Source organism: Cervus elaphus, chromosome 7, assembly GCF_910594005.1.
Source record: "Cervus elaphus chromosome 7, mCerEla1.1, whole genome shotgun sequence".
NCBI lineage: Eukaryota > Metazoa > Chordata > Mammalia > Artiodactyla > Cervidae > Cervus > Cervus elaphus.
The window spans coordinates 12,122,754-12,142,728 of record NC_057821.1 but is presented as its reverse complement, the minus strand read 5'-3'; the positions used below and the strand labels follow the sequence as shown (position 1 = coordinate 12,142,728).

The 19,975-nt window shown below is 51.5% G+C and overlaps 1 protein-coding gene across 5 annotated transcripts; it reads right to left on the bottom strand.

The window, feature by feature from the left end:
• Positions 1-1,973: 1,973 nt before the first annotated feature.
• On the bottom strand, positions 1,974-15,748 carry PI16 (peptidase inhibitor 16). 5 transcript variants are annotated; one of them, XM_043907328.1, is made up of 7 exons: positions 15,312-15,741; positions 9,999-10,220; positions 7,170-7,279; positions 6,807-6,895; positions 5,510-6,190; positions 5,158-5,297; positions 1,974-3,010 (listed from the first exon to the last, which is right to left on the bottom strand). In XM_043907328.1, the coding sequence occupies exons 1-6, from the start codon at positions 15,480-15,482 to the stop codon at positions 5,176-5,178; spliced, it is 1,395 nt and encodes a 464-aa protein (XP_043763263.1). In that variant the 5' UTR covers positions 15,483-15,741; the 3' UTR covers positions 1,974-3,010; positions 5,158-5,175. The 5 variants fall into 5 exon arrangements, with proteins under 5 accessions (XP_043763263.1, XP_043763266.1, XP_043763264.1 ...); XM_043907330.1 differs by lacking the exon at positions 1,974-3,010 and adding an exon at positions 4,274-4,744 and having other exon boundaries at positions 5,639-6,190; positions 15,312-15,748; XM_043907327.1 differs by lacking the exon at positions 1,974-3,010 and adding an exon at positions 4,274-4,744.
• Positions 15,749-19,975: the final 4,227 nt, after the last annotated feature.

The following is a 19,975-nucleotide window of genomic DNA, read 5'->3' as shown; positions in this document are numbered from 1 at the left end:
ATTGAGGGCCAGCTGGGTTCCCCAAGTGTTCTCTGCCCTTGCTCTAGGGGAGCGGGCTTTGGGAGTTGGGGTTTGGGACTTAGGTCATACTTCCTCAGAGTGTGGCTGGGTCCTTCCCAGGAACGGCCCTGGGATGCTTTTGCCCTAGTTTACCTCGCATATCCTTGTTCCCCAGGAACACGGGAGCGTGCCCGTGCAGGTATCCTGTAAATGTACATTGGTGGGGGGTCACTAAGACACTCAACCTCAGACAACCGAAGTGGCCGGGAGGGAAAGCACACGGCAAGGCGAGTGGGCCAGGGCTCGCTGGCGTGGATTCTGTAGAGAAGGAATACCCTTCAGAGGCGGGTCTGCCACACAGCGCGTGACCTTTCTCTAGCCCAGCGTGGTCTCCCCTGGCACTGACCACTGCCCTGGGGTAGCTCTTCTTCCCGTTGCTCCACCCTCAGGTCCTGTTCTTGCATTAATTGCTTCCTGTGGGCCCCCAGATTCAAGAGTCAGAGCTGAGCTAGTCCTAAGAACCCCTCCCTCTGACAGCTGCCTCCTCCCAGGTGTTTGGAGAAGCCACCGAGGTGAAGAGCTAGCCTGGGTGAGCCTGGCGAGTCACTTTGAGGAGAGGCAGTGCCATTCCCAGGTAATACCCTGGGATTTGTGAATTTCGGGCTCCATCTCAGTTTTTAGTTGAGCAAAGATTTTTTTATGCCTAACCATTTTCAGTTCAGTATTCAGGTGCATGTATTATATATGTTAAATGCTCCCTTTGTTTCCTGGACCTTTCATTCTTTGAGGATTGAATCCACCCCTGCCACCCGCTCCCCTAACCCCCCATAGCACCTGGCATGTTTGCTCCCAGTCCTGAAAACTAGAGTGATCTGAGAAAAGAGAGTGGATTGAACTGGGGTGGGAGAGGGGCGGAGCTGTCTGCAAAAGGAGGGGTGATGGGAGTGGGGATATCCTGTGGACACCTCCCTCCCCTCCTGGAAAACCTAATTCCAGTGGACACAGCTGGAAGGTCCCGTGACAGGCCTTCTGGGACCCCTTGTGATGAAGCCCACATCACGTGTAAAGGCGGCGGTGGTGTGTGCGGGGCCCCACTGGAGCCCGTGGCTGTGTGCAGACGTCTGGGCGGCATGCAGCAGTGCACGGGAGCAGACCCACCCCGCTCTGGTCCCCGAGGGCTCAGGGTGCGAGACCACGTCCCCTCCTTTTGAATGTGCCTCCCGTTCTCTCCCAGCTACCCCTGCTCCTGGTCAGTTGTCACAGCCCTGCCTGTCTACTCTGGGATGCCATCTCTTGGCTTCAGTTATTTCCCAAAAATTTCCAAAGAGGTCCCTGCCTGACATGACAGGTTTCCTGAAGGCTGTGGACACAGGCACTGTTTACTGGGGGGACGCCGGCAGATCCCACCCCAAAATGGAGGAGGATGGCTTAGGCCTCCACCTGCGGGCTCTGCCCTGAGGCTGCCTCAGCTGAGCACCTCACAGGACTTGGGACTTGTTTGAGAAAACAGGCTCACGAAGGCAGAGATGCCCTTCCCACCTCAGGAAGGCAAGCAGGGTCAGCCTCTGAAAATCAATTAGTGTCACATTCCCACCACAGAAGGAACAAAAACCACATGATCATCTCAATAGGTACAGTGTTTAACAAAAGTCAACATCCGTTCATGATGAAAACATTCAAAAACCTAAGAAGAGAGCTTCCCCAACCTGATAAACGGCATCTATGAAAAAACCCATAGTCCATATTTTACCAGATGGTGGAATGTTTTCCCCATTAAGATCAGGAATAATAATGCTCTTACCATTACTTGACATTGTACTGGAGGGTCTAGCCAGGGCAGTTAGGCAAGAAAATGAAAAGTTATCTGGGTTAAAAGGCAGAAGTAAAACTGCAGATGACACGATCATGTATATAGGAAATCCTAAGGAAGCCACTAAAAATGCTATTATAACTAATAAATGAATTCAACAAGGTTGTGGTATATAAAGTTGATTGTATTTCTATATGCTTGTAATCAGAATGAAATGAAATTAATGAAACAGTCTCATTTACAATAGCATAAAAATAAAATACTTATAAACAAATTTAACAAAAGAATTACAAAATTTTTATTTTGAAAACTGTAAAACATTGTTGAAAGAAAGTAAAGAAAACCTAAATAAATGGTGAGACAGCGCATGTTCTTGGATTGGAAGCCTTAATATTGCTAAAATGATGGATTACATAATCCCTACAAAAATTTGCAGAAATTTGACAAGCTGGTCCTAAAACTTATGGAAAAAATTCAAGGGATGTAGAATAGCCTAAACAATCTTGAAAAAAAAATCAAAGTTGGAGGACTTACATTTACCAATTTCAAAACTTAACTGCAATACTACAGTAATGAAGATGGTGTGGTAGGTAATAGCATTAAAGAGACATAAATCAATGGAATATGATTGACAGTCTAGAAATAAATGTTTACATTTTAATTCACACAATTAACTATAAAACTCTTAAAAATAGGCATAAATCTCCATGACCTTGGATTAGGCAAGAGTTTCTTAGATATAACACCAAAAGCACAAATAACAAAGGAAAAACATTGATGTCAGAAGTCATCAAAATGAGCAACTTTGAAGGATACCATCAAGAAAAGACAACCCACAGAATAAGAAAAAATGTTTGCAAATCATTTATCTGATAGGGGATTTGTATCTAGAATATATAAGAAATCCCTACAACTCAAGAGACAAATACCCCAGTTAAAAAATGGGCAAAAGACTTGAGTAGACATTTCTCCAAAGAAAAATACCCAGATGGCCACTAAGCACATGGAAGGATGCTCAACATCAGTAGCCATCAGGGAGATGAAAACCAAAACCACAGCAGGATGCTACTTCATGCTTGCTACAGTGACCATAATCAAAAAAGACAAGTGTTGGCAATGTGGAGAAACTGAAACCCTTGTACATTGCTGGTGGGATTGTAAAATGGTGCAGTCACTTTGGAAAGTAGTCTTTGGCAGTACCTGAAAGAATGAAACATAGAGTTACTATATGACCAGAGTTAACCGTCTGATACCACTCCTAGCGTGTACCCAAGAGAAATGAAGATGTATGACCATACAAAAACTTTTACATGAATGTTTACAGCAGCAGCACTTACAATAGCCAAATTGTAGAACACACCCAGTGTCTACCAATTGATGAATGGATGAAGTTGTATTTCACATAAAGGAATATTACTTGGTAATCAGAAGGAATACAGTACTATTTCATGCTACATGGATGAACCTTGAACATATGCTAAGTGAAAGGAGCCAGATACAAAAGCCCACATATTCTATGATTCTCTTTATACAAAATGTCAGACAAATCCATAGAGACAATAGATGAGTGGTTGTTTAGGGCAGGGGCTGGCGGGTAGAAGAAAGGAGAAAGGGACTGTTGACAGGTATGGAGTTTTTGCTTGGGGTGATAAAAATGTTCTAAAATTGTGATAGTTGCATAACCCTGTGAATATATTAAAAACCATTGAGTGATAACTATAAATAAGTGAATTTTATGTTCTGTGAGTTATTCCTTAATATATTTATATCACATATGTGCATATGTATATAGATATAGATATATAAATATATGTATGTATACATACACGTACACACACACATGCAGTGTGCAGCTCTGGACAGATTTCCTATTTAACTGTTTCACAGCCCGCTTTGCCTGGTGACGGTTGCCCGCCCCTCCCCACCAGCCCCAGTTGGGTCCCGAGCTGCCCTCGTCACCTACCATTGTGAGCTCTACGCACACACACTTGTCTCCTGCTTCCTTGGGGCAGTGTCAGGAGGAGACAGGTGTCTGGGAATCCAGAGCCTTTTCTCAGGACTCCTCCACGTCCCAGGGGTTGGCCCAGCCATCCCTGAGGTATGTTGCTGACCTTGCGTCCAGGAGGGGCCTGGGCAGCAGCACCTCCGAGAAGAGGTTGTGTGCTGCTCCCATCTTGGGTCACGAGCCCAACTGGGCTCCACCACTCCTGGGAGAGTCAGCCCAACACCCCTGGCCTCCCCTTGGCTCTGTCTGCCTCCCGCCAGCTACCTGAAGATTTTTTTTGTTGGAGGGGGTGTGCAGTTGGAAAGGTGCTTCAAAGAACTCAATGGAGTGTTTGGGGGAGACGGGGTGTGAAGAAGAGGGAACGGTTGTTGTGGGTCAGCAGCAGAAGAGGTGAGTCTCCCAGGGCCCCTAGCGAGCCCTCCCCTGCCCCCCACCCTTCACAAGCACGGAGACCGGCGCTCATACATAGGCTTTTATTCGGGAGTCAGGGGCCGCCTCCCTTCCCCAGTCCCTGCTCCCCGCCCTCCTGTAGAACCCCTCTCAGATGGGGCTTGTCCTTCATCTGCCTCTCAGCACCCCCTTGCCAGCTAAACAGGCAAGTTCGGGGAGGGGAACACTCAGGGAGAACCCTTATCTTGCCTCGGCAGACAACCCAAGGCCAAGGCAGGCAGAGACCGCCCCAGAATCATCACCCCCACCCCACCCCCAGACTGAGAAGGGAGGAACCGGAGGGGCCCAGGTGATGTGTGCAGTCAGCAGGCAGCAATCAGCTCACGGAGGCTAGGCCCTGTGCCCCCAGAGAGGTGTGGATCAGGCAGACGCCCCACAGCCTTTCCCTTCCAGAGGGACTTCGGCCATGAAGTGTCTCGTTTGGGAAGGGCTGCGGCCAGGGTAGGGGAGATGGCTGGAGGACGGCTGACCTCTTCACCCTGAGAAGGCAGGAAGCACCCCTGGGAACAGGTCCAGGCTCCAGTGGCCCAAGGGAGAGGCCAGGGGACTGGAAGGGGCCGAGGGGGTCCCTGGGAAGCCCTGAGACCTTCTGTTCCCGGAAGAGCGGGACTGTGCCCACAAGACACCTGGAGAGCTGGTCCCTGACGCCACAGGAACGTGCTCAGAGCCCCCTGCAGCTGGCTAAGGGGTGCACCTCCCCAGAGGCAGAGGCACTCGGGCAGTGCCATGGGTCGGCCCTGTAGAGGCCTCCTGTGGGCACAAGGCCTCTGGCCTGGGGTCTGGCTGGGGTGAAGGAGGGTTGCTGGGTCCCGGAGAGGACCTCCCAGGAAACTGTGGTCTCTTATTGGAGGAAAACAATCCAGAGGCGAGGGATCCCCACGTGAGGCCTTGCCTTTGAGTGGTGACCCCTTCAGAAGATTCCAGCCAACACCAGGGGAAGCAGCAGCAGCAGTCCCAGGAGGAGGCCCCCGACGTGCCCAGGGCTTGCATTTGACCCTGACCTGAAGCCGTGCTTTCCAGAGCCCTCCGCATCTGCAGGAAGGGAGGGGCTGGGCCTCAGCCTGGACGTCTCTCCCTGCCCTCCCGCCCACCCTACCTGGCACACATGTGGGGACCCAGCAGCCAGGGAGGAAGCTCTTACTTGGGGGGTGCACGCCCTGCCTTGCCCACACTGCCTATGCTCGAGCGGGGTGCTGACATTCTGCAGCTCGAAGGGGAGGTAGGATGGGCGCTACAGGCCTTACCTGGCAAGGAGGACTGCAAGGCCAGGGTACGCCCACCCATGGCATTGGCGGTGGCAGAGGCGCTGGGGGAGTTGGACAGGGACTTGGAGGAGGAGTGCCCTTTGTGCTTTGATGTGGTCTGCGGCTCACCTGGCTTGTCCTGGGCTGGAAAGACTGAGGCCAAGATCTCACTGGAATGAAGCAACTCGGCCTCAGCCTCACCCTCCTCCTGGGAGAGGGGTAGCGGCTCCCGTGTCCCCATCAAGGATATCTTGGGGTGCAGAGAACTCTCCAGGATCCTGGAAGGCATTCTTGTACTCCTGGCCTCTTTGTCTGCCGATTTGGGGGTGGGATCATGGGTTGATTTGGGGAGGAGGGTAGCTGGCCTCTTATCCAAGGAGAGCGGGCTGTGAGTGGCCAAAACGGAAGGGACCTTAGTTGCTAAGGAAAGTGGAGTCTCTGTTGCCGTGGAAGGGGAGTCTTCCGTTACTAAGGAAGATGGGGCCTTGGTTTCTTTAGACGATAGAACCTTTGTTGCCAGGGAGCTTGAGACCTCTGTTACCAAAAGGGGTGGAGGTTCTGTTGCTAAGGAAGAATCGATCCCCTCTTTCCTAGAGCTTGAGGCTTCTGTTGCTAGGGGAGATGGGGCCTCAATTATCAGGGAAGACAAATCCTCAGCCTCTTCCTGGCCTTTGATGGGTTCTGAGAAGAGAGGCAAGGCCTGGCATTAGTGCTGCAAACAGGATCCTGCATTTCTCACCCCACCACAATCAAGGTGAGGAGACCAAATGTACTGTGAAGACACACACACACACACACACACACACGCACTCACCCTCTCCAGTGAATATGTTCCTCGTTGTTCCTTGTGATTGACATTTGCCCCTCCATCTACCACCTTGTCCAATTCTTCCCCTCTCCACACTCACACTTCCACTTTTATAGAGGACTTCAGCTGGATTACTGTTCCTAGCACACCCATTGAGTCTCAGGCCCTGGTCCCTCTGATCACCCATCTGTCCACACACCCTCACCCCCACCCGTGCACTTGCTCGGGGAGCCCCCGACTCCTCCACCCTCTGCTTGGAGGGTAGGAAGTTGGTCACTTGGAATGCCAGGGTGCCAAAGTGGGTATGCAAGGAAGGCAAAGCGGGCCAAGTGGGCTTGGGAACCTGGATGCATTGGGGCTGCTGAAGGTTCCTCCCGTGGCCCACACAGCTGCTCTGGAGCCTCAGGAGGCTCTAGACCATCCAGTGGGTGTCCCCCTGCCTCACCTTCCTCCCCCAGTGCCACGCCCCCCCACACCAACCGGACTCACCACAAAGGGAGTTTTTGCAGTGGTAGCCCAAGGGACATTGGGAGCATGGAGTCCCCTCTTGGTAGGGCCTCTGGCCCTTCACGTTCCCCCTGCAGGAGGCGAGAAGAATGCTGGGGGTGGGGTCCCGGCCAACCGCTGACCCTATCCCTCATACACAAGCCTTGTCTGGAAGTGCTCCCTGGGTCTTACTCACCCTGAACTAACTTGCTGGACCGATGAGATCAGACTCCACCGGTGCCCTCATAGCTCCCCAGGAGACGGGTCCCAGATCAGCCCGCTTCCTCTTCCTGAGACTGTGTCCAGCCAAGCCCTCCCCTTGACTCCTGCCCACCCCCTTCCCCCAGGGCTCCCTACCCCACTCACGGGGGCTCATAGTTGCAAACCAGCAAGTGGATGTTGGTCTCGTCAACGCCCTGGAGCTTCTCACAGAAGTGGGAACCACAGCCAATCCTCTCTGTCTTGGCCCAGACCACCTGAAGGGAGGCAAACCCAACAGTTTAGCCTGGGCAAGATGGCTCCTAGCTAGTGTCTCTCTACCTCAGGGTTCCGTGCGTGAGAGAGGAGGAACCCTGTATGTAAGAGCCAAATTCCCAAGGATGCACGGCTTCAGGACAAAACTGTCCCAAGCAGTTCTACTCTCAACCAACCACACACACTGTTTCACCAGGACTCTATCCCTCTGAAAACCTCCCCCTTTGACAGACCCTCATGAATTCTTCCTGTGGGCTCTTCCTAGAGTCCCTTACATTTTAAACAAGGGACGTAACAAAGGAATGAATCTTAAACGGGAGAATCTTAAACATTAGCAACAAATCAAAACAACCTTTATGCACTGCCATTGACTGAAACAAGCCAATATAGCCTCCCTTTGCTATTTCTAATTTCAGTCGCTCAATCTGAAGCCAGTTTCCTTGTTTGTTTGTTTGTTTGTTTTGTTTGGGTTTTTTGTGTGGTAAGATCGGGCTCTCACTGTTAACTCTGCACAACTTCCCAGGATTGGGGTCTTGCGGCTTGACTCAGCTGAGAGTTCCCTAGGTACCACTGTTGAGCATCTGCCAGGCAGAAATGACCCTAGAGAGCACATGCACTCAGCCTAGGAGAACACAGGAGTGGAGGTGGGGCAGGCCTCTCCTGCTGGCTTCTGCCAGCAATTCCTGCAGGTGGATATATGTATGGGCGTGCGAGACGGGGAAGAGGGCAGGGAGGGCTGGGGTTTCACAACTTCCTGATATGGATGGGTGATGTTGGGATTTCCTTCCCTAAAGATCAGCACTAAAAATACCACCCAAAAGAAACACTGGAAAGAGGAACTGGTGGATATGGGTGGGAAGGTGGCTGGTTCATTTCCTTTTCCTTTTAAAAAAATTTGTCGTGTTATTGTTTGAACAAAAGATCATTGGGAGGAGAAAAAAAAAGAATTCAATAACACTAATGTTAATTCCTCTACACACCCCCCTACACCCCTTGTCTGCAAATGCAAACTTTCAAAATGCAGTAAAGCAATGAGTGACTGCAAGAGTCAGGAAATACTCTCAGAAGGCTCTCTGAAACCTTCACTCTGTGACCATGTAGTCTCTTATCTAAATTTTTATTTATTTATTTATTTACTATTCTCTTATTTTAAAATTATTAGAAGCTAGCTTAAAACTCAACATTCAAAAAACTAAGATCACGGCATCTGGCCCTGTCACTTCATGGCAAATAGATGGGGAAACAATGGAAACAGTGACAGACTTTATTTTCTTGGGCTCCAAAATCACTGCAGATGGTGACTGCAGCTATGAAATTAAAAGACGACTGCTCCTTGGAAGAAAAGCTATGACCAACCTAGACAGCATATTAAAAAGCAGAGACCTTCCTTTGCCGACAAAGGGCCGTCTAGTCAAAGCTAAGGTATTTCCAGCAGTCATGCGTGGATGTGAGAGTTGGACCTTAAAGAAAGCTGAGCACGAGGAATTGATGCTTTTGAACTGTGCTGTTGGAGAAGACTCTTGAGAGTCCCTTGGACTGCAAGGAGATCCAACCAGTCCATCTTAAAGGAAATCAGTCCTGAATATTAACTGGAAGGACTGATGCTGAAGCTACAAGTACTTTGGCCACCTGATGGAAAAACTGACATATTGGGAAAGACCCTGATGCTGGGAAAGATTGAAGGCGGGAGGAGAAGGGGACAACAGAGGATGAGATAGTTAGATGGCATCACTGACTTGATGGACATGAGTTTGAACAAGCTCTGGGAGTTGGTGATGGACAGGGAAGCCTGGCGTGCTGAAGTCCATGGGGTCACAAAGAGTCGGACACGACTGAGCAACTGAAATGATTCTCTTATTTTTCATGTTGTTTTTAAAGACAAAAGTAAGATTGTGTATTTGCTTTATCAGTCCCTGGCAGATTAGAAGAAGCAACCTAGACACTCTGAGAAAGGACAAAAGAGGGACAGTGAGAGAGGGACAGGAGAAAGGAGGGATGTGTTTACTGCTGAGGCCAACAGCCGTGTGTAACCTCGGCCAGAGGACAAGATAGCTTAGAGTTTGGTCAGGATCACCTGGCACAGTAACAATCCTCCAACAAGCCTCCAGAGAGGCTTGCTGCTGCTGCTAAGTCACTTCAGTCGTGTCCGACTCTATGCGACCCCATAGACGGCAGCCCACCAGGCTCCCCCGTCCTTGGGATTCTCTAGGCAAGAACAATGGAGTGGGTTGCCATTTCCTTCTCCAGTTCATGAAAGTGAAAAGTGAAAGTGAAGTCACTCAGTCGTGTCCGACTCTTAGGGACCCCATGGACTGCAGCCCACCAGGCTCCTCCGTCCATGGGATTTTCCAGGCAAGAGTACTGGAGTGGGGTGCCGTTGCCTTCTCTGGGAGAGAGGCTTAGGAACACCTAATTCAGGTCTCTTCAGGAGCGGGAGGCCGGAGGACGGGGTGCGCCTAAGTTTTCAAAAGAGACAAACGACTAAAGATGGTTTGTGAGAAACAGAACTTCGTTGGGGGCCTGGATAACACCCGAATTGCTGTGGAGAGACGACTTTTATGAAGGATGGAAGCGGGGCTTAGGGACTCCTGGGATCTACCTGAGGGGAGAGGTGGCCACGCCCATCGCCGTGCGGCCCCGCCCATCGCCGTGCGGCCCCGCCCATCGCCGTGCGGCCCCGCCCCATTGCCGCGGGCCCCGCCCTCCCGGCCAGCCCCTCACCTGCGTGTAGTGGCCGCACATCTGGCCCGCAGCGCAGCTGATGGCGCTGAGGTTGTAGTGCTCGCGCTCGTGGTGCCACTCCTCCATGGCCAGAGGCACGTCCAGACCCTCGCCCGTGATGGCAAACAGGTTCTCGCCGCGTCGCCCTCGCTCCTTGTTGTGGCCCCACACGCACTGCTGCGCGTAGGCCTTGGCGAAGGCGGCCAGCTCCTCGTCCCACCTCTGCAGGGACAGGTCAGGGATCAGGGAGGTGAGGACGCTCCGGGCTCAGGGGAGGCGGGAGAGGAGGGTGGGAGAGGGGAGGGGAGGATGCCCACGATTCTGTGGGGGTGAGAAAAAAGGTTGAGGGTGTCCTGGGGGGCCCTCTGGAGGAGGAAGACCCTCCCCCTCCTTGTGGGGTGACTCGTGGCTGTGATCTGGAGCAGAACTCCGGTCCCGGTGGGCTTCTGTGGGGAGGTGGGAGGGTGGCACCCCAGGTCGGGAGGAGTTAGCCAAACTTGGGACTGTTCCCCAGCAATCAGACAGATTGCCTACCGTTCTGAACTCAGACAGGCCTTCGGGAGGAATAAATGGGATGATGTTTTTGACAGTGGAATTATTAATTAATACTAATATCTGTCTACATGAAAGGTGGGTGCTGATGCCCTGCCGGGCTGCCTGAAAACTATTCTGACACACCAGATGTCCAGTGAGATGTTCCGGGGCTGGGTGGTTTATTCAGCCATTCTGTTCCCTCTACCCACCCACCAGAAATCTGACTGAGGGGCCAGCACTCCCCTTTAACCTCCCACTCTCTGTGACTCAGATGGTTAAGAATCTGCTTGCAATGCAGGAGACCTGAGTTTGACCCCTGGGTCGGGGAGATCCCCTGGAGGAGGGGATCCCCTGAAGAATCTCCCCTGGCAAACCACACCAGTATTCTTGCCTGGAGAATTCCGTGGACAGAGGAGCCTGAAGGGCTACAGTCCATGGGGTCGCAAAGAGTCAGACACGACTGAGCGACTACTGCTTTCACGCACTCCCCTTGGGATAACCCGGCCTCCATGGCTTTTCTAGTTCCAGGCTGTCCTCCCAATTGCTCTCTTGTCAACTAGACAACCACTTTCCCCAAGAAAGTGAAGTATCTCTGTGCGATGCTCACTGAGAGAAGGATTTCAGAGCTTTGGTGGCCCAGGGAGCTGTCTAGTCCCACAGGCAGGATTCTCCAGTGGGGACCTCCAGTGAGATGGTAGGAAGGGGCATTTCAGGTTAGGGGGCCTCAGAGGTTTTGTGTCCCTGGCAGGGAGGACAGGCCCAGGGTGGGTGGGAAGAGGGAATTAATGAGGCATCTGACCAAAGGATTGAGGAGGGAAGCCTGGATCCCATTAAACTTTGTCCTTGGCCTCTCCTGGAAATGGATGGCCTGGCAGCAACTCTTGCTCCACCCTCTGGGGGGCCCGCCAGCTGCAGGAGCCAGACGGCCCATAAAGGGCCAAGAGCGTGGGTGACCCCGAAGGGAGGGGGCTGTGTGGTCACACCCACTCCTCCCCCAACACACGACACGGTTCTCAAGAGCAGCTGCCTGGGGTAGGAATGGGAACCCTGGCTGGATAGCTCTACCGCTATAACTTTCGGGTGAATCCCCTTCCCCTCTGTGGGCATTTTTGTCCCAAGTCACTGGTCTCTGAGGTTCTCGCAAATGGGGAGTGGTGGAGAGCAGGGAGGGGGAAAGGGACAGGGTGCTGGGGACCAGGCTCTGGGTGCCTGGGATGACCTTCGGGGCTCCAGACTAGGCCACCTTCAGGGTGGCCAGCATAGAACAGGTGCTCAGAAGACATTTGTCCGCTGTTAATGACTGCGACACAGCCCTGCTCAAAGCAGGCTCCTCTACAGACCTTGGCTGTAATTTCTGTTCTAACTAGATGCCTTGAGCCCCACCGTTAGAGAGTTACTCCTGTGGGTCTTAAGGCTTGTCAGTTGTCCAGAGACCCTTGTGGAGAGGCTCAAGGGTCACAATACCCACCCACAGTAGCCAGTTGGTCACCATCTGAAAGCAAGTCCATTCATTCACTCCTTCACTCATTCAACAGTCCTGGGCACTATGCCAGCCCTGGGGTGATGGCCAGAACTAAGAAGCCCAAGATTTCAGTGTTATAAACCATTAATTAGGCCACTATGTGGTCACTGACAGCTATCCAATGGCCTAACCCTTACCAGAGAGGGCCATTTAGCCCAACCTGAGGATGGAGACTAGAGGAGGGCATGGCAACCTACACCATGATTCTTGCCTGGAGAATCCCATGGAGAGAGGAGCCTGGCGGGCCCATGGGGTCGCAAAGAGTCGTACATGACTGAGCAACTGAGCATGCATGCACAAGGATGGAGAAGGAAACGTGAAGCTAAGTGTTAAAAAGTAAGGCACTGGCCAGGTGGAGAGGGGAAAGGCAGCATGAGCTGAGGCAAAACATGAGCCAACGGGTGGAGATGGGAAACAAGGTCTTGGTGGGGGAAAGACAGCTGCTGGGTTAGAGGGAGAAAGGGTGCAGGAGGCAAGGCTGGAGAGGTGTGCAGGGCCAGACACCCCGAGCAGGGCCCGTCAGGGGCTGGGGCTTTAGCTGGAGGCAGCAGGGAGCCAGTGGGAGCCAAGGAAGGGTTTTGAGCAAGGTCAGACCAATGTATTGGATCTTCATGCTGGTTGTAGAGGCCAGAGGCTGGGGAAGCAGGTTGAGGCTGTTCTAGAAGTCCGTGGGAAAAGAAACACTGAAGCAGGGTTGTGTCAAAGAGATGGTGGGAGGTGAGAGGAGATGCAATTCAAGAACAGTTGGGCCTTCTGGGAGGTAAAAGTGGTGATAATTAGACTTGGAGGCTGAGGGAGAGAGAAGAGTCCATGATAACACTCACCTGCCTCACCCTGGATCCATTCCCTCTTCTGTATCACTTATTGAGCACTTACTGTGTGCCAGGCACTGTCCTAAGTACTTTACAGATAGTCACTCATTTTGTCCTTACAACCACCCTACGAGAATTGTTAGAGTGTTGTCATCTCTGATTTACAGCTGGGGCACAAAGAGGATAAGTAACTTGGCTGAGGTCACACAGCTAATAAAAGGCAAAGTCAAATGTGAACCCAGGCCATATAACTCCAGAGTCTCGCATTTATCACTGCTGAAGCTGAGCCTGAAACTTGTCCCAAATTTAGCCTTATGTCCCAGTCCAGCCTTATCCGCCCTTCCTCAGATCACTTCCTACCAGGCAGCAGCATATCTCGCCAGTACCTGAACTGCTTCAGAAAGTGTTGCCCCACTCCTGAGGTCCTCCTCTGACTGCAAAGCAGTTCCCAGCCTGTGTTGCCCCCAGTCTCAGCCAGCAAGAATGTAGGGCATCAGGAACCTACCGATGGGGAAACCAAGGCCCAACAGTGAGTTCCAGGCCTCAATCAGGGAACTGTAGGAAGAGCTGGTACCACCATCTGTGCTGTGCTTAGTCGCTCAGTAGCGTCCAACTCTTTGAGACCCCACAGACTGTAGCCCACCAGGCTCCTCTGTCCATGGAATTCTCCAGGCAGGAATACTGGAGAGGGTTGCCATGCCCTCCCCCAGGGGATCTTCCCAACCCAGGGATCGAACCCAGGTCTCCCAAATTGCAGGTGGATTCTTTACCAACTGAGCCACCAGGGAAGCCCTGGTACCAGCATCGGGGGCTCCTAATTTGTTGTCTGCAGCTCCTGTCGGTTGCCAAGGCCGACAGAACTGGGAAGGGGGGTGCTGTGTGCACCTGCGGAGCTGTAGATCTTTCTCACAGGTCTTCCTGTCTGACCCCCAGGGCAGGGGTTGCCAGCGCCACGTGATCAGGAAACAGAGGCTTTTGAGGGTCACTTCACCCAGAGTCACTTAACCAGGTTGGACAAAGCTGTTAGAACTCTGGGCTTGGACCCCACAGGTGCAGCCTTGCTCTTCGGCACCAGCTAAGGGACCCTGGACGCCACTCCCCACCTAAGGGTGACTGGAGAAGATGGGCCGGTCTAGCCCTTGGGGCAGGGGGCGGGGAGGAAATGGGTCAATTGCTCACTTTCTCTCTTTTAATCCTGAGCATCCTGCCCCCTAAACCTGCATCAAAAAACTCCCCCTCTGACAGTGGTAACTACATCCCCAAATCTGGCTTCTGTCATCCTTAGGTATGTCCATCTGCATATGTCCTCCACCAGTTTGCAATAGAACTTTTTACATTTTTTTAAACCTCATGCAAATATACCCTACTCTACTTAAAAATGAATATGTATATATTTTTTGAGATTTCACTTCCCCCTATTCAATATTATATCTTTGAGATTCAGTCATGTTGATATTAGTTGTTGTTTTAGTAGCTAAGTTGTGTCAGACTCTTTGTGACCCCATGGACTCTATAGCCCACCAGGCTTCTCTGTCCATGGCCCAGCAAGAATGCTGGAGTGGGTTCCCATTTCCTCCTCCAGGGGATCTTCCCGACCCAGGGATTGAACCTGCATCTCTTGCGTCTCCTGCATTGGCAGGTGGATTCTTTACCACTGAACCACCAGGGAAGCGTGTATGTTGATATTTATGGAGCTCTAATTATGACCTCATTTTACAGATGGGAAACTGAGGATCTTTATTAGGTTAAGGGGCCTTCCCTGGTGGCTCAGCGGTAAAGAATCTGCCAGCAATGCAGGAGACGCAGGTTTGATCCTTGGGTTGGGAAGATCCCCTGATGGAGAGCAAGGCAACCTACTCCAGTCTTCTTGCCTGGAGAATCCCATGGACCGAGGAGCCTGGTGGGCTATGGTCCACAGGGTTGCGGGGAGTCAGACACATCTGAAGCGACTGAGCACGCACGTATGCACACTAGGTTAAGGGACTCACCCTGAATCACTGGCCTGTTGGGTGGTCGAGCAGAATTTGATGTGTGTGATCCAGAGCCTTCTCTGCTTCTGGTTCCTGTTCTCACCCCACCTCCTTAGTCCATCCCTCCTACCCTGGGTGCTGGTTCCCATCCTGCTGCCTGTTTTTTCTGTTCATCTCCTTGGATGGCATTTGAAAGATGATTTCACCCAGGTGTTAGGAGCTTCCTGTGTTCCCTCTCCCAGGGGCATGTGCATTTTAGGAGGTGCTGGGAAGGGCTCACTGGGTCAGGAAGCAGGACTTCCAGCCCAGCTCTACCAGGTGTGGGCCTGCAAGCTCCTAAGGGGCCCGCGAGTCCCTCTAAGCCTCGGTTTGCTCATCTGTATAATGAGACCGCTTATGGGGCCGGAGAGGGGAATCCGAGGGAGCTTCCACTCGTGGGGAGGAAGGGGTTGGCGGGGGTCTGGGCTGCACTCACCATTCGCAGCATGCTGGTGGCCGGCGGGGACACCTGGGCTCGATAGAGGTTGTGCAGCTCCACCATCACGTGTTTCTCAACTTCACTGAGGGCGCCGGCGGGGCCTGGGGCAGCCCCCAGCAGTAGCAGTGGCAGCAGCAGATACGCCAGGAGACTGCCGGAGCTCTGCATGGTGGCCAGTCCTCTCTGCCTCTCCCGTTCAGGGGTCTGGCAGCTGGATTTAAAGTCCTTCCTCCACAAGCACCACCCTGGCTGGGGCGGGCGGGAGGGGCTGAATCTGGAGGCCTGGCCCTGCTCACACAATGTCTCAGGGAGGGCAGGGTGCTTGGGTCCTGACCAGAGCTGAGTCTACTCCCAGCATTTCTCCCCCCTCAAGAGTCCTTGGCCAGAGCCTCCTTTCTCTCGGTAACGGGGGCTCAGGCCAAGAGCCATGTGAGTTCTGCGGTCCCTCCTGACAGGTCCTCCAGTCCACAGAATCACAGTAACTTCTGCAATGACTCTTGCACCGTGGGTCACACCCACTGGGTGCTAAGGACACATAACAGGAAGGAAGCCACATGGACTCCACGCTCAGAGCACTGGGCAAGATAAGAAATCTGCAGGTGGCTTGTAGAAGGATAGAGGAAGATAGGGTATGTTTGGTAAAGGTTGGGCCAACTACCTCAGTCTGAATCCTGGTTCTACTCCTTTTCTAGCTGTGTTTTTGGCAGTTTTCTCAACTGAACCAGTGACAGTCTTAGTACCTACCTCATGGAGCTGGAAGGATTAAATGAGATCAGATATACAAAAAGCACCCAGTATGGTACTTGGCACATTGCAGGCCCTCGACGGGCCTTCCCTGGTGGCTCAGTGGTAAAGAATCTGCCTGTGATGCAGGAGACGTGGGTTTAGTCCCTGGGTTGGGAAGATCCCCTGGAGGAGGGCATGGCAACCCACTCCAGTATTCTTGCCTGGAGAATCCCATGGACAGAGGAGCCTGGTGGGCTATATAGTCCATGGGGTCGCAAGAGAGTCAGACGCAACTTTGCAACTAAACAACAGGCCCTCACAATAGACAGCAACCACACTGCCTTGGAATAGGGTTTTTCACTCTGGATAAAACTGTGGCCTCCATGTGCCCTGAGTGAATGCATGTGCTTGAGGTGCTTATTTGGAGGTGGGATGCTGGGACCCTTCCTACTCTGAATATATAGAAGATAGAACGTATCTGTTTTTTTTGTTGTTTTTTTTTAATCAAGAGAGAGCAGAAAAGCAGAGCCATGAGTGAGCTGCTGTAGCAAGGACTCTGAGGGGAGGGTGTTGGAAGGGAAACAGGCCCAGTTGCAGTGGTCAAGCCCTTGCATTGTAATGACCGAGCAGGGACCAAGTTCTTGGCCTTCACGCGGTAGGAAGCTGGAGTCGGTAATCTTTTTAATGAATTAATTAGTTTTTGGCTGCCCTGGGTCTTTGTTGCTGAACACAGGCTCTCTAGCGGTGGTGGGCGGGCTCCTCATTGCCGTGGCTCCTCTTGTTGCTGAGCGCTGGCTCTAGGGCAGTCAGGCTTCAGTAGTTGTGGCGCATGGACTTCGTTGCCCTGTGGCACGTGGAATCTTCCCAGATGAGAGATCTAACCCATGTCCCCTGCTTTGGCAGGCAGATTCTTAACCATTGGACAATCAGGGAGGTCCTGGAACCATTACTTCCAGAGTTCAGCTGGGATCCTCGAAGCCTGCACTCTCGGTGAACTATACACATAAGAATAGTCAAGATAGCACAGTGGGCAGAATTTATCCACCCACTCATTCATTCATTCAACAAAGGTTTTACAGAGCTTCTCTGGGTGGGGAAGATCCTATGGAGGAGGGCATGGTAAACCTTGCCAGTATTTCTTGCCTGGAGAATCCCATGGACAGTGGAGCTTGGACGGCTATATTTCATAGGGTCACACAGCGTTGGACATGACTGAAGAACTTAGTACGCACACACACTCCATCGTGCCAGGCCCTGAGCTGGGTAAGAGAGATCTGATCCCACCTATCAGGAAGGAGGAAAACCACCAGGAAGCATGTATAGTTTTGTGGGTAAGAGTGTGGGGCTAATCGTCTGGGTGGCCTTGGGCAATCTATTTCCTTGCTTGCTGGCCTCAGTTTCCTCAACTGTAAATTGGGCTTAGAAGAGAACCTACCTCATAGGATGGTTGTGAGCATTAAATTGTGAGGCTGTCACGGCTAACGCCATGGCAGGCAGCCTAGATTAGGAGTAGGCCTGGTTTCCCGGGGTAACATAATTATCAGGCCTCCTGGAGCCAGCCAATCAACATATGCCTAGCCAGAAAAAAGGGAACCTATCAGGGGAAAGCTGAAAGCCCCACGTTGGGCCAACAAAAATTACCTTGCAACTGTGTAACCAATCCGATTGCGCCAACTACCCACTGTGTAACCAATCCGATTGCGCCAACTACCTGCTGCTTATTTTGACCTAATAAACACCCGAGAGAACTAGGGCTCGGGGCCTTTCGTCCTCACACACTTGGTGAGGGCGGGAGGCCCTGGCTCGAGTCAGTAATAAATTCCCCTATTGCGAGTTGCATTGTTTCGAGGAGTCTTCTTTCCCGACCAGGGACTCGGACTACGGGCAGAACAAAATGAATTTAAACACGGACAGGACTTGGGATGGTGCCTGGCACACACTAAGCTCTCATTGAATTAGCCAATATGAATGTATTGTTATTATTATTATTACAGGTGGGAGGAATTACAGGGTCTTCAGTTCTAATAGAGAAAAATAATACAGCAGGCTGGCCTGGCTTTTCCTCTGGGGAGGATCCCCCTTGGACTGGGGGAGCTCACAGCTGGAAGGGGAGGACGTGTACACTTGGAGGGGAGGTAGACTGCGGAGGCAGAGAAGGAGGAGCCGGCTTGTCTGACAGGGGAGGGTGAGATAGGAATGAGACTGGGAGGCTGACCAGAGCTGGCCTGACTGTTTGGGGACCGCTATGGGCAGCCAGAGGGCCCTACTCCACATGCACATGTTCCCCCAGGGGCTCAGAGCTCTTGCTGTGTGGGTGATCTCATTTACTCCTCAGACGACAGCTCTGAGGTGGGTACTGTAATCATCACACACGAGAAAACTGATGCTCAGAGAGATGAAGTGATGTCCCCAATGTTCAGGGCCAGGAAGGGGTGCACCAGAGCCTGGAACCTCCCACCAGGGAGAGAGGGAGATTGAGGGCAAGCAGGCTGGGGACAGAGGGGTGGAGGTCAGGAGGTGAAGTCAGGGGAGGAGGAGAGGGAGGAAGCACGCAGGCTTGGCTGTGGTTTACGTCAAATACGTTTTTCTCTTTAACCAGGACTTGGAGGAAATTTATTTTTTGAGTTATTATCTGTACAAATTTTAAATTGTTTCTTTTCTCTCGTTCTCTCTTTTGGCTTTGCTGCATGGCTTACTGGATCTTAGTTCCCTGACCAAGGATTGAACCGGGGCCCCAGCAGTGAAAGTATGAGTCCTAACCACTAGACCACCAGGGAATTCCCCAAATTTTGAATAGCAATATAATTCCACAACATAAAATCAAGCCAAAAAGAGGGGAAAATTCCACCTCTATAGTGTTCACTTCTAGTCTTTGAGTAAGTGCTACTCAAAATGTGGTCCATGGCCCAGTGCCATTCTGCCAGATATTCACTGCTACTCCTTAGCACAACAGGTTCAGAAGACAAGAGCGGGCACTGAAGTACTGTTACAATTTGACATAATTTGGCATAATTGTTTTATGTCTGTTGAACATGTGATTCAAAAATTGAGGCATCTTGTACTGTCATTGTTGTTCAGTCACTAAGTTGTGTCAGACTCTTTGCAATCTCATGGACTGCAGGATGCCAGGCTCCTCTGTCCTCCACTATCTCCCGGAGTTTGCTTAAATTCATGTCCATTGAGTCGATGATGCTATCTAACCATCTCATCCTCTGTTGCCCACTTCTCCTTTTGCCTTCAGTCTTTCCAAGCATCAGGGTCTTTTTCAATGAGTCAGCTCTTCAATTCAGGTGGCCAAATTATCGGAGCTTCAGCTTCAGCAGCAGTCCTTCCAATGAATATTCAGGACTGATTTCCTTTAAGAGTGACTGGTTTGATCTCCTTGCAGTCCAAGGGACTCTCCAGAGTCTTCTCCAGCACCACAATTTGAAAGCACCAATTCTTCGGCGTTCAGCCTTCTTTATGGTCCGACTCTCACATCCACACATGACTACTGGAAAAACCATAGCTTTGACTATATGGATGGATCTTTGCTGAGGTCCAGCCCCGGCAGGACCAGGAATACCCAAGGGATGAGTGGCGTTGGCGAGGAAGACAGACAGACAGACACACACACAGAAGGTTGCGTAGAAGAGGTAGATTTTTTTTTTTACGATAGCTCAGTTTTTATAGAATGAACGTTACCTCTCCCTTAAGTCACCACATATTACATCAGATATTGGTTTGTGCTTCCGTCAATATTTTTTTCCCATGTTTTTCCCCTATGCATTCATCTAGAACATTTCCGATTACAGGGTTTATACTTAAATGTCCCATACATAGTCTTCTTGCCTCAATGGCCTAACATTCTCACTCTAACAAAAACAATGTTCCACAAATCTCAGGTATAGTGTAAATTCTTTGGACAATAAAACAATACATGGGAAGGGTCACAG